Consider the following 13,367-nt stretch of genomic DNA (forward strand, 5'->3'; position numbering starts at 1 on the left):
ACACCATCAGCAGATGCAACAAAATACCTGACATCATCACTTACAGTCTGCTTGTGGCTTTGAATAGGGATCTAATTTCCATGTGTTAAAAAAAATTTTTTTTAATTTTATTATTGGAGTGTAATTACTTTACAATTGTTGTGTTAGTTTCTGCTGTAGAGCAAAGTGAACCAGAAATCCACACACATATAGCCCCTCCCTCAATTTCCACGTGTTTTTAAAGTCACAATATTTCACATCATAAATCCATATGATCTTTTGATTTTCCACCCCAGTGGAATCACCCTTTATTTCTCACACACGGTTAATTTCTCACCTGAGCTCTACATGTGACACTCACACGGGGAAATCTTTAAATTCATTTTCAGTCTCCCAGGAAGTAAGACAGGAAGCCTGTTCTTACACACTGGAACTACCCGCCTTGACCAAGGCTACTATATATTTTTGGATTAAGAACTCTGAGTTCAGGAGTCATTTGCAAGGCCAAATGTAACTAGCCTTCTGGTCCCATTTAAGAATAAATGGGCGTGCAAACAACTTCAATAGAGAAGCCCTCTGTAGAACTCACTGCAGGGAGGATGGTTATTGGGGATTGAAGTGGGTTGATAACCCACGATGCACCCCCACAGGAGTTAACATGATACATGAGCACGTGGCATGTGAAAGGGACGGAATAAACATTAGCTATTATTACAGCCCCTTGCCGCCTTGGGCACCAACAGACCTTTTCTTGCAATAGGTGCAAACAGAAAGCCAGCACTCTCGTTGACCCGGTAGGTCTTCTTATCAAACTCTAATGTGGGCTCGTCCTCAGTGTCATGGATAATGACCTTCGCCTGGGTGAACTCCCCTAGGAGGGCGTATGCCGGCATGCTGAGCTCCATGGTGAAACTCTCGACGTTTTCAAACACGTTGTCATCATTGATGACGATGGTGCAGGACTTGGTATCCTCTCGCTCATCAAACTGCACCTGTCACGTAGGAAACAACGAGGAGATAAGCTGTGCCTCAGACTCCCCCGCTTCGTTCCCCAAGAACGTCATGGGAAAAAAGAGGACCCAAGTCCCGGGGAGCAGGCCATGAATGAAATAGTTGGTTCTTCCAGCCAGTCCCTCCCGCTGTATCACTTCTCCCCATTCTATCTCTGTACCTCGGGGCTGATTCACTGCATACAGGCATGGAAGGAAGAGATGTCTCCTACCATGTGGGAAATGTAGAAAACCATGTAGGTAACTATTCAAATCCTGTTTTATTAACTCAGTTGGGACAGCAAGAGTCATTGTTTTTAACACCTAAAAAAATTGTTTTCCTATTTATTTGTTGTGCTCTGCCTTGGTTGCATCACAGGTGATCTTTTAGTTGTGGCAGGCGAACTCTTAGTTTCAGAATGTGGGATCTAGTTCCCTGACCAGGGATGGAACCCAGGCCCTTTGCATTGAAAGCATGGAGTCTTAGCCAGTGGACCACCGGGAAAGTCATAGCACAAGTCATTTGATTACTCGGTTCTACTTTCATTTGTGGCAAGTTTAACTGGAAAGATCTTTGAACTTCGAGTGTGAAATCCTGGCCTCAAGTCCTGGCTCTGTTACTTCCAAGCTGGGTTAGGCTATAAAACTTCACAAACCTCAGATTCGCCATCGGCTAAATAACAACAATATGTCTATTTCACATACTTACTGGGAGAACTAAATGAGACAATGTATAATGAAGGCACTAACTTTGCTTTAAAGCATGGAATAAATGCAAGATATTATCTTATCATCACCATATTACTCATATAATCAAAATTGACATAGAATCTCAATGTATTGAATTATGGAGTTTGAATTCAGAGAAAGTCACATTATGAACAGGCTAGACTGAATTTTAACTTTACTATTACACCCTTTCCCATTTAGATGTAGTAGATCCATAATGTGAATTAACTTAGCCTGATATAAAGTAGAAAATTTAATTTATATGCATATGATTGTGAATTTATAGGGATTTCTTCTGGGTTTACTTTGTCTTTATAAAAAAGATGATGATTAAAACCTACACATGGAACGAGGGTTATAGATCAGTCTAAAACTGAGTGGACAGGCAGTGGGCCTAGACTGCATTTTGTGAAATAGCTAAAATGTTTCGTCCTAAACCTCTAGTCACACAAATCTGAAAAACACATGCTTTTCATCAATAAAAATGTACTATTCTGCATCTAATCAATGTATCAAATTAAGTTTTACTAAGATCCACATTTTAAAATGCTCCCAGCTAAATAAAAGACACTCAAAGGTCTCTATTTAGGTCTCGAACACACAGTCTGTTGTCATTCGCTGAAAAACACAAGTGTGTGCTCTTTATTATTATTTTGCTAAAAGATTCCTTAGCTTATCTGATCTATTCCAGTCTCTCATTTAAATTCGACAAAGATTAGAAGTTTGGGATTAAAATATACACACTACTATATATAAGATATCAGGGCTTCCCTGATAGCTCTGCTGGTAAAGAATCCGCCTGGAATGCAGGAGACTCCAGTTCAATTCCTGGGTTGGAAAGATCTGCTGGAGGAGGGATAGGATACCTCCTCCAGTATTTGCCTGCAACCTGGGAGTTCAGTCCATAGGTCGGGAAGATCCCTTGGAGAAGGGAATGGCTACCCACTCCACTATTCTTGCCTGGAGAATTCCATAGACTGTATAGCACATGGGGTCACAAAGAGTCAGACACAACTGAGTGACTTTCACATATAAGATAACAAGGACCTACTTTATAGCATAGGGAACTATACTCAATATTTTGTAATAATCTATCATGGAAAAGAATCTGAAAAAGAATATATATATGTAAAGTATATACATATATATATCAATCACTTTGCTGTACTTTTGAAACTAACACACATTTTAGATCAACTACATTTCAGTAAAAATGAAAAAAAAAATTGACCTAAGAGGCTTTAGCTTAGTCCAGTTGAAATGCTTCAAAAAGCGAGCCCACTTCTCTTTACAGGGATTCATGCTGCCATAAGAAGAATGAAACTACTTTTAAAGAACACTTAACAAATACCTAATAAGTGCCAGGTATTGTACAGTACTTAAATATGACACGCAGAGGGTGTCCTGCCATAAAGGCGTTTACTATTTATGTCCTCTTTTCTCTTTTGCTTTCATTTTTCTCCTTCATTCACACCCTGGCACTAATTACTACCGCTATCACTGTTGTCACATAGAGGTGTGCAAATGTGTGTGTATGTGTGTGTGCATGCATGCATGTGTGTCTCTACACTCCTACAGACCCAAACAGCTGTCAACTGATTGTCTCTAAGGCAACTCTCACTCAACACGTCCAGGGCAGAATCAAGATCACCCCCTCGCCAGACCTGCTCCTCTTTGGTGTCCCCTCCCAGCGAAGGCATGACCATCCATCTCTCCCTTCTCTAATCCACTGCTGAATCCTACCAATTCTTACTGGTCTGTTGAATCCACCCACTTGTTTCTCTCTTCTCTTCATTTGTTTTATTGGAGAGCAGTTGATTTACAATGTCGTGCTGGTTTCAGGTATACTGCAAAGTGATTCAGTTATACATATATATCTCTTCTTTTCAGATTCTTTTCCTTTATAAGTAATCACAGAATGCTAAGTATAGTCCCCTGTGCTACACAACAGGTCTTTGCTGGTTATCAATTTTATATGTACAGTAGTGTGTATTGGTTAATTGAAAACTCCACCTTCACTTTATACATGAAGCTCAAGCTCCCCTCATCTCTCACGCAGCTGATTCCAAGAGCTCCCCAACTAGTCTCCCCACCCTTCAGGTAATGAGAAGTTTAGGGAGGAAAGGTTAGGATATCAAAGGCTGAGTGTCCAACATGGTGCCCAGGAGACTCTTCTCGGTCATGAAGAAACATGTGAAGATTGAGAAGCTGGGAAGCAGTTAAAACTGCAGCGGAGATCAGACAGACCGTGAAGAAGAGAGCATTGTGGGAAGACGACGCAGCCCAGTGACCTGAGGGAGGGTGCGACGGGCAGGGAGGTGGGGTGAAGAAGGCGGAAACCACCACAGCTGACGAGAGCCACGTCCCGGCCTGGCCGCAGCCCACCGGCAGCTCAGGAGTCAGAGGTGCCCGCGCCCACCTACCTGGCCAGCATACTCCACATAGTCCTGCTGCCCAGGCTGGGAGCCCGCCCGGGAGCCGGAGGTGGCTGTGCCTTGCTCCGTGCGACACAGGACGATGGCGTACTGATTCAGGTTCCCCGTCCTCTGCACCGTGACGCTCACTGACCCTGCTTTCTCACTGACGTTGTAGCTGGAAGCACACAAAAAGGCCATCTCTGAAATTCTGAAAGGGCTGTGAAGAATCCATGTGCTCAATGTCTTATCTCTGAGGGTTGGTTATTGGTGCCAGACAGTTCCGAGAAGAGGTAGTTTGCTTCCTTTAAGGTGTTAGGTGGAAACTGAGGGAATGTATTCACTTGTGACAGTCATAGAAGCAGGTGGCCAAAGGAGGAGTGGATGCAGAAGGATATCTGCCCCATTTTTAGAAAGAGTTGGAAGACAGTCAGCACGTAGGAGGTATGCCCTCCGTGTTTCAGAACACAAAGAAATAACAAACAATGTCGTCCAAGTGTGGTCAAGTAATTAGCATAGGTCAGTGAGTTCCTTTGGAAGAAAGCTGCTTGGAAGCCAGTTAATAACTTGGTTCAGGTGGGAACTGACTGGACCAGGTCTCCAGGGTGTTTAAAAGAGCCAGAGTGGTACCAGAGGTAAGAAAGTGAGACCTGGGCCAAGGTAACAAAGGTGTCGAGGCAAATGGGGCTTTATGACAGTGGGGGAGGGCCAAGGTGCTACGGACTGGAAGCGTGCCCCTCCACAGGTTGAAACCTTAATCCCCTCTGGGACAGTAATAGGGGTGGGGCCTTTGCAAAGGTGGTTAGGTCACAAGAGTGAAGCCCTCATGAATGGGCTTAGTGCCATAGAAGAGAGCTCCATCTGCCTTCTGCCACGAGAAGTTACAGCAAGAACTCAACTCTCCAAGGACCATGAGGCAGGCCCTCATCAGACACTGAATTTGCCAGCACCTCAGTCTTGGACTTCCCAGCCTCTAGAGCTGTGAGAAATAAATTCCTATTGTTCACAAGTCACCAAGGTTATGGTATTCTGTTATAGCAGCTGGAATCACTAAGACACAGAATTAACTTAGCTTGCTGCTAGGAATTTCTGTTGAATTGCAAAGCAGGAGGCAAAGAATACAGGTGCCATTTATTCATAACAAGCTATCCAGGTTGAGAAAAGCCCAGCCTGAGCTGGGCTTTGTTTGTCATCACTGAGGATGGCCATTAACTTTGACTTGTGGCTTATTGCCGTGAGGATTGCAGGCAAAGTGCCTTTGAGAGGTTTGTCTTCATTGCCAGTTTGGGGACTCTCTGTACTAGTTAGTCCATCAAACATTAGAGGGTTGTCCAGAAAACAACATCAGTTTTATTCAACTTATTTAATTCTGAAGGAGTTACACGTAAGAGGTAAATAGCAGCAGAGTGTACATATATAATGGAGAATGAAATGGTAACCACTCCAGTATTCTTGCCTGGGAAATCCCATGGACAGAGGAGACTGGTGGGCTACAGTCTGTGGGAGTCACAAAAGAGTTGGACACGACTTATCAACTAGACAATAACTACATATATATATAACACACATATATGTTAATTCTAATTTTCCATTCATTCTCCAAGTGTGTGTAACAATAAAATAGCCTCCATCTGGGGCACATGAAACCAAGTTTGCATACTTTCTTCTCTTCTTCCCAAGATCCAATTTTCATTTGAATTATAATGATATTGGTTTCTTGGTGAGTCTGTGAAATGTAGATTTAAAGACTTTTATGTCCCACAAAAATTACAGTCTTAGTTATAATCTAATCTATAAAATCAGCTCTGTGTCTTACCAATCAGTGGCTCTCTGCCTCTGGACTTCCCAACAAGACTACAAAAGCATCTTGAAGAGTTGTCTGTGTTAAGCTATGAATTTTTAACTAAAGATACATGATTCTGTGTATACCAAAAGAGCAAGGGGGAGAGAATAAGCTTAAGAATAGGGAAAATGGAGACAGAAGGCAAAGACTGTTTTTGCGGGCCAGTGATTATTTTTTTCAATGTATTTTTTTTCTCCTATCAGTTCTTCTGGATTATCTTCTATACTTGAAGACAGAAGGAAAAATAGTTTCAGGAGAAGCAGTAAAGCATGATGGTTAAGATCACTGGACTTCATTGCTTATTAGCTATATGATTTCAGATAAGTTAATGTTGTTTAGTTGCTAAGTTTGATCTGACTCTCGCAATCCCATGGACTGTAACCTACCAGGCTCCTCTGTCCATGGGATTCTCAGGCGAGAATATTGGAGTGGGTTGCCATTTCCTTCTCCAGGGAATCTTCCCAACCCAGGAATCAAACACACATCTTCTGCATTGACAGTCATGTTCCTTTCACTGAGCCACCTAGGAAGCCCTCATATAAGTTACTTAACCTATTTCTGTCTCTATTGCTTCATCATTGTGGAGGCAACAAGGTTACTCATCTCATAACTGCAAGCATTAAACAAGATGACGTATGTCAGTTACCCACTACAGTGCCTGGCACACATGGTATTCAAGAAATATTTGGTGCAATTATTATTTTTATGCTTATTATCATCCCACCATCATGACTGGATGATTACAGCTGACCTCCAAGGTGCTTCATCCTGGCTTCCTCTGCTTTCCTGTTTCACTTCTCAAGAATGAATGTCAACAGCATGTGTACCTGGTATATTTAAAACTGATGAGGGACCACTGGATATGGAAGATGTTGTCGTTGACCACATTGGGTTTACTGTCTTTCACCAGAAACTGAAAACTATCCATCATCTCATGGATCTTCTCCTCATGCAACACGTAACGAATCAACCCCAAGTTCACGTCCTCTGTGAGAAAAAAAGATACTGAATTAACCAGGGGATGTAAAGACAGCCTCATAGATTTCTCCCGACACATCCAGTTTATTCTTCTAGTGGATTACGGACAAAACTTATTTTTCCAGGAACAAAAAAGACCGTAGTCTTAAAAATAAATGTTTCTACCAGGTCTTAAAGTAAGATCCTGTAATTCTGTTTGTGTATAGGAAGTACCATTATGCTATTGTACAATGACAATCCCAGGGTCTTGGCAAAAAAGCAGTTTAATAAATGTCTATGGGAAGTTAAAAGCAAATTTTGAGCCAACAGAGGGAAGTCTCTGACCCCATCTGCCAGGCACATATGCTTATACCTGTCCCCAGTTCCCTCAAAATAAAGGTTCTTTGCATGTGTTACTGAGAAAAGCTGGGGTTGGATTAAAACAGCCCCCTCACAAGGCACAGATAACATGGGGCTAGGAGAGAACACAGATTGAGGACAGGGATTAAAAGGAAACACGGCACATAAATTGCAAGACACAGTTGTGTCTCCCACTCAGGTCCATCCCCAACACAAGTCTAGAAGACTCTGAAAACTTTCCAATAAACTAAAATACAAATTGGTTTCCTTGATGTGATTCCAAACAGGAAACTATTTATTGAACAGTCTACCCATGTTGATTTTTCTTTCTTTGCCAAAGACAAAAAATCCATAATCCTTTACAGAAAAAAATTAACCACACAGGATCACAGATGTTTCATAAAGTCTGGTGGCTATTTTTGTTTTCAAAGCAAACCCAGAAGTATCACAGGATCTTTTCCAAACAACATGGTCAAAACTGAAAGTAATTTGGGAACTGAGGAAGCCAGGTAAAGACAAAAATTTTTTTTTTTTGGTCATAATTTGGAGTAAAGGGGAAAAAATATCAGGAGAAGTAAAATTTCACTGTTGGATGGTTAGATGCCAAAGGATCTATTTGTCTGTAAATAAGTCCTGGGGGGGAGTAGCTGGCAGTGGTTGCGAGAAAGATGAGGGAGATAGGGGGAGTGGTGTTAGACTAGACCCTTCCCACTTCTCATGTTAGTTGCTCAGTTGTATCCAACTCTTTGAAACCCTATGGACTATAGCCTGCCAGGCTCCTCCATCCATGGGATTCTCCAGGCAAGATACTGGAGTGGGTTGCCCTTCCCTTCTCCAGAAGGATCTTCCCAATCCAGGGATCAAACCTGGGTCTCCTGCATTGCATGTGAATTCTTTACCATCTAAGCCACCAGGGAAGCCCAGCTCCTGAGTGCTCACCCTGTGTGAAGGTAGCCGCTGCCCTGCCAGGCTGCAGCTTGTTCTCCACGTGGCCATGCTTGGGGCCCGTGGTGATCTCATAGACAAGCTGCATGTCCTCCGTGTCTGGGTCCACGGTCAGCAGTTCCTTCTTGGTGATCAAGTTGGTTGCCTGGAATAGAAACCCATTAAATTTAATTCCTGAGATGGGAATAAAGCAGGAACAAGACCCTCTGACTCAGATTTAATTCAGTTCAACCATGATTTACTAAGTACATTTATTGCCTGGAAAACTTTGTCAGGATTGAACAGGTTATGAGGATAGAAACCATCCCAGCCTCTGTCCTTGATGTCTGCTCTTTCTTAGGGAAGAAAGGCTTATGAGCAAGGTAACTGTGGTGAGTGCTATAGTGGGAGATGCGGAAAAGACTGCATCACACTTTTAGGAAGCAAGGACAATTCATTCCATCTGGATTAGGGAAGGGGGTGGCTTCAGTTTGGCCTTGAAAGAAGGCTGGAACTTTGAAAGAAGGATACAATCCAGGGAAGATGGCCACTTTATACCATATAAGAGTTGATTACATTGCTTGAAATTCAGACAGACAAATACGTAATATCCCAATACTGCTCAAATATACTGGCTGAATTTTAATTCACTCATTTATTCATTCAACAAATATTTAATGAGACCAAAGGTTTGAGACAAAAAGAGGATGGTCAACACTATTAAATGTTACTAGACCTAGTAAAATAAAGGCATGTGAGTGACCTTTGATTTGAGGAAACTGAGGTCATTGATGACTTTGATAAGAGTCACTGCAGCAAGGTAAGAGTTGGAAGTGGAAGACCAATTGGAGAAGAGAATAGGCTGGTTCTGAGTATTGAGAAAAATATCAAATAGGGCATGAGAGGAATCTGTACTAATTTTGTCTCATATATTTTAAAATTCCCGATGAGTTCAGTGGAAAGCTGTAACACCACTGCTATATCAGCGATGTGGAGAAGGAAAATTCACATCCTAGAGGCAATACCACACACAAAAGTATGAAACCAGTTCCCAAACTGAGCTGAAGAACTGTGTGTGTTTAGGTGGGAATGAGAATTTAATGCTTGACATGGAAACAGGTGAGAATTACGGCATATCTTAAAATGACCCAACTGGGGCTTACGAAAAGGAGAAAAAAATTTAAATTTCTAGAAATCCTCTGGTGATACTCATCTACCAAAAAACTCACTTCCTTCCCATCTATGGCGTGTACGAGAAGTTTTCCCAAATTCATCCTCCCCTTTTTCTAGCCAACAAACTTTTAGCTGAGCACCAAACTGCCCAGCTAGACACTCCATGCAACAGATAGGGCCACAGGATCAATTTCTTTTCAAAACAATATGAGTGCAAGTGATGTGTTTAATTTCTGTATCACTTGCTTAAAATTAAGTTCCTTGACCCCTGCTTTTCTGCTTTCCTCTTCCCATGGTATGCAGTACTGAAGAGCAGCTGAAGCGTTTTGGCCCTGCTGTTGATAACAACACCCTAGTGATGGCAGAAGAGTAAGACAGAAGGAATATGTATCTCTGAATGGTCACGTCGCACCCTAACCTCCCCACTTCCATGCTTTATGTGAGGAAAAAAAAACTTCTATCCTATTTGAGCTACTATATTTGGGGGTTATTCTATAAGAACATCTTAAACTATAATGCAATTCTAACCAGATTCACGGAACTCAGCAATCTTAAGAACTTAACTTACTTAGGGAGGGATAGACATGAGTTGAACAGGAATTTCTGTTCATATTGTCACAAATAGGATAGAGCCCAAGTTGGTTAGTGAGACAGTAGCAGATGGAAAGGCCTTACCTTGCCATCCATATACTCCAGCCATTGGAGCCCCAGGTTGGTAACAATCCTAGGGGTGCCATCATCCACTGGGAGGATGTCTACCCAGAACTGCTGAGGTGCTGCTGTTATGATCTGTGATGAAAGTCAAAAAGAAAACTCATCATTCACACATACCTGAATTATGTCAGGTCTAGGTTTTACAGAAGTTGGAACCCTTGAAATCTGTTGACACTTCAAAACAGGCAAGTGAGCAAGTTTCCATTGCTTATCACCACTTGGCTCCTGAGGCTTCATGGACAATGTTGACTGACAAAGTGGAAATGATATAAGAAGAAAAGCAAGACACAAGTGGCACTCTTGCTGGAATTTCAGCTGCTATGGAAGCTGGTTTTCACAAACCTAAGCTTTCTTTAGTTGAGTTCAATATTGCCGCGAGATGAAACAATAAACAAAATATCTTCCTTTCAATAATTCTTGTTAAAATTTCTATCATTAAAATGTGACTGTCAGGGACTTCCCTGTTGTCCAGTGGTTAAGACTCTGCATTCTCAGACTGTAATTTGATCCCTGGTTGGGGAACTAAGATCCTGCATGCTGCACAGGATTGCCTGGAAAAAAAAATTAGTTAATGTCAAGGTCTTCAGGTAGGATTCTGCTAGACGTGAAAAGACATTTCATGGGAAGAGATTTCCTTTTTTTTTTTTTTTGAGAAAGAACTGTTCACATGGGGAAATGGGGCAGAAGAAATCAAGAATAAAAGCATTTGTGAGAATTTCCCTGGTGGTCCAGTGGTTAGGAATCCATCTGCCAATGCGGGGGACATGGGTTCGATCCCTGGTCTGGGAAGATCCCACATGGTGTGGAGGAGCTAAGCCCATGGGCCACAACTACTGAAGCCCACGAGCCCCAGAGACCACACCCAGAGAAGCCACCACAATGAGAAGCCTGTGTATCACAACTAGAGGGTAGCCCCCACTCACTGCAACTAGAGAAAGCCTGCTCACAGCAACAAAGACCCAGCACATCCACTCCCCCTCCCCCCTAAAAAAAGCATGTGTGAGAATAGTGCAAAGACATTTCAGTTTATGACTTTATCACCACACAGATATACACATGCATATTCACAACAGACGCAGGGAGTCCAGTCCAGTACCTCCCCATTTCTGAACTGATACAACAAGCTGGCAGACAGTGCAGCAAGATACTGGTGTATCAGTCTTCTCCAACCCTCCCAGATAATTTCCATTTTCAAAATGACATGGTCCCCCTGGAGACCTGCTGTGACCTTTTATGTTTATCAGAGAGGTGGCCCTCTTGTTGATTCATCCTGAAATCTTTTTTTTCTTCCTCTTCTGAAAGTCAAACGAACTGGGGAAGCAGCTGCAGTATGGGAGAGGGAAAATGAACGTGATGACCTGCCAGGTGGAGATGCAGGGCGGATGCTGAAATGGCAGGGAAATCCCAAGAGCCATCCTACTGACACCTCGGCCAACTGAGAATGACCTTCTCACAGGCTGTTGGTTTCTAAAGCACACCAGAGGATCTTTCCTGGCCAGGCAAAGAATCATTCATCATCAAAGTAGGAAAAAAAACTGCAGGCCTGAGAGAAGCTGCTGACCCTTCGCTTATGCTGGAAGCAAACAGTAGGGTGTGATCATGTGCTCACTAAAACTGCTTATGCTGAGTCAGACAGCTATGTGAGACATCAGGGGTCCACCTTTCATCAGAGTTGCAGTTATTCCTAGGGGAAGATTATGGTGCTGCAGGAAATCTGCTAAAAAAGAGTTAGAACTGCAGGGAAGAGAGTGAAAGGGGATGTTTATAGTTTCTTCTGAACACCTAAATGTTAGAAGTGAGCAATTCCCTTAAGGGAGAGAAGCTTGACAGCTTCATGACCTCAAAAGAAAACCATCTTCATTTGTTCCACAAGCTGATCCTAAAGTGACGACCATGATGATTACAGCCACAATTTATTGGCTATTTCTTGTGTTTCCTGTGTAAGGCACTGGGCTAAGTGCTTTGTGTAATCAGGGGAGTAGATATCCTCATTTTACAGATAAGGAAGCTAAGGCTTAGAAAGGTTAAATGACTTACAAAGACACTCAGGTAGTAAGTGACAGAAGCAGAATTTAAATCAGTGTCTTTTGGATGCAAAAGCCATACTCTTAGCCACTGTAATTCTTCATGAAACTGAAAACTCTTGACTGACTCAGAAGACGATTTGGAACCCTGTGATCTTATTGAAAAACCAGATGAATTCAGGATGGGGTACACATGTAAATCCATGACTGATTCATGTCAATGTATGGCAAAAACCACTACAATACTGTAAAGTAATTAGCCTCCAACTAATAAAAATAAATGGAAAAAAAAAAAAAAAAGAAAAAGAAAAACCAGATGAAAGAAAAAAGGAAGGAATAAAGGGTGAGTGCAAAGGAAAAGGAAAAATAATAGCAGTAATAATAACAATAACGATTGTCTTTTATGTGAGTACTTAGTCTTTGCCAATGGTGTTAAGCATTTTTTATGGATCTGTTGATCCTTAGACCAATGGAAGCGGGTGATGATCCTTGTGCCCAATGCATAGATGAAAAGCTGAGGCTTACAGAAGTTAAGTCATTTGTCCAAGGCCAATTAGGTGACAGAACCAAAACTCAAGCAGTGTTTAGTACATGCGTGCTAAGTTGCTTCAGTTGTACTCGACTCTGTGACCCTATGAACCGCTCCCACCAAGCTCCTCTGTCCATGGGATTCTCCAGGCAGGGATACTGGAGTGGGTTTACCCTTTGCCTAAAAATGCCATGTTCAGCCTCCAGACAACCTCTGGCCTGCTGTGCTCCGCCTCCCTCTCCGCCGTCTCTGCCCCTCACCTCTTTTCCTCCTTCCTCAACAATGAAGAAAGGATTTGTCCCGTCGGCCACGGTGAAGGTGAATCGGTCTTTGAGGGAGTTGCCGCCATCGTGGCTGTAGCGGACCCGGTTCTGGTAGATGTCCTCCATGGTGAAGGTGGACGTGAGCTGAAAGGGCTGCCCATTGGTGGTTCGCTCGATGGTGCCGTGGCGTGGGGGCTGCACGACCGTGAACGTGACAGACTCGGCCTGTCACGGAGGCAACAAGAGAAGGGAACTCTGTATCAGGAGCCAGACGTGTGAGTGGTGGTCAACAGGCGGCCAAGGGTAGTCAAACCCAAAGACCTTTATAAAACAAAGACTGCCTTTTCTTTATAGACACCAAAAATCAAGCTAAGGAGAGAAATTATATTGGTTACTACAATCGAACTTATGTTCTGCTGCCTTCTGTTTTAAGATAAGACATTTAAATTTGGCCTTTTGGAGTCATAGG

At 42.6% G+C, this 13,367-nt stretch overlaps 1 protein-coding gene across 1 annotated transcript in view; it reads right to left on the bottom strand.

Annotated features, from left to right (window-relative positions):
- FRAS1 (Fraser extracellular matrix complex subunit 1) overlaps positions 1–13,367 on the bottom strand; it is a 506,878-nt gene that overhangs the window by 60,873 nt on the left and 432,638 nt on the right. The window contains exons 50-55 of the mRNA XM_065913973.1: positions 12,896–13,123; positions 10,044–10,157; positions 8,211–8,361; positions 6,782–6,941; positions 4,121–4,289; positions 725–971 (exon numbers count right to left, since the gene is read on the bottom strand). Coding sequence (XP_065770045.1) covers positions 725–971; positions 4,121–4,289; positions 6,782–6,941; positions 8,211–8,361; positions 10,044–10,157; positions 12,896–13,123 — 1,069 coding nt within the window. The remainder of the gene's footprint in view (positions 1–724; positions 972–4,120; positions 4,290–6,781; positions 6,942–8,210; positions 8,362–10,043; positions 10,158–12,895; positions 13,124–13,367) is intronic.

Source organism: Muntiacus reevesi, chromosome 22 (assembly GCF_963930625.1).
Source record: "Muntiacus reevesi chromosome 22, mMunRee1.1, whole genome shotgun sequence".
Classification (NCBI taxonomy): Eukaryota; Metazoa; Chordata; class Mammalia; order Artiodactyla; family Cervidae; genus Muntiacus; species Muntiacus reevesi.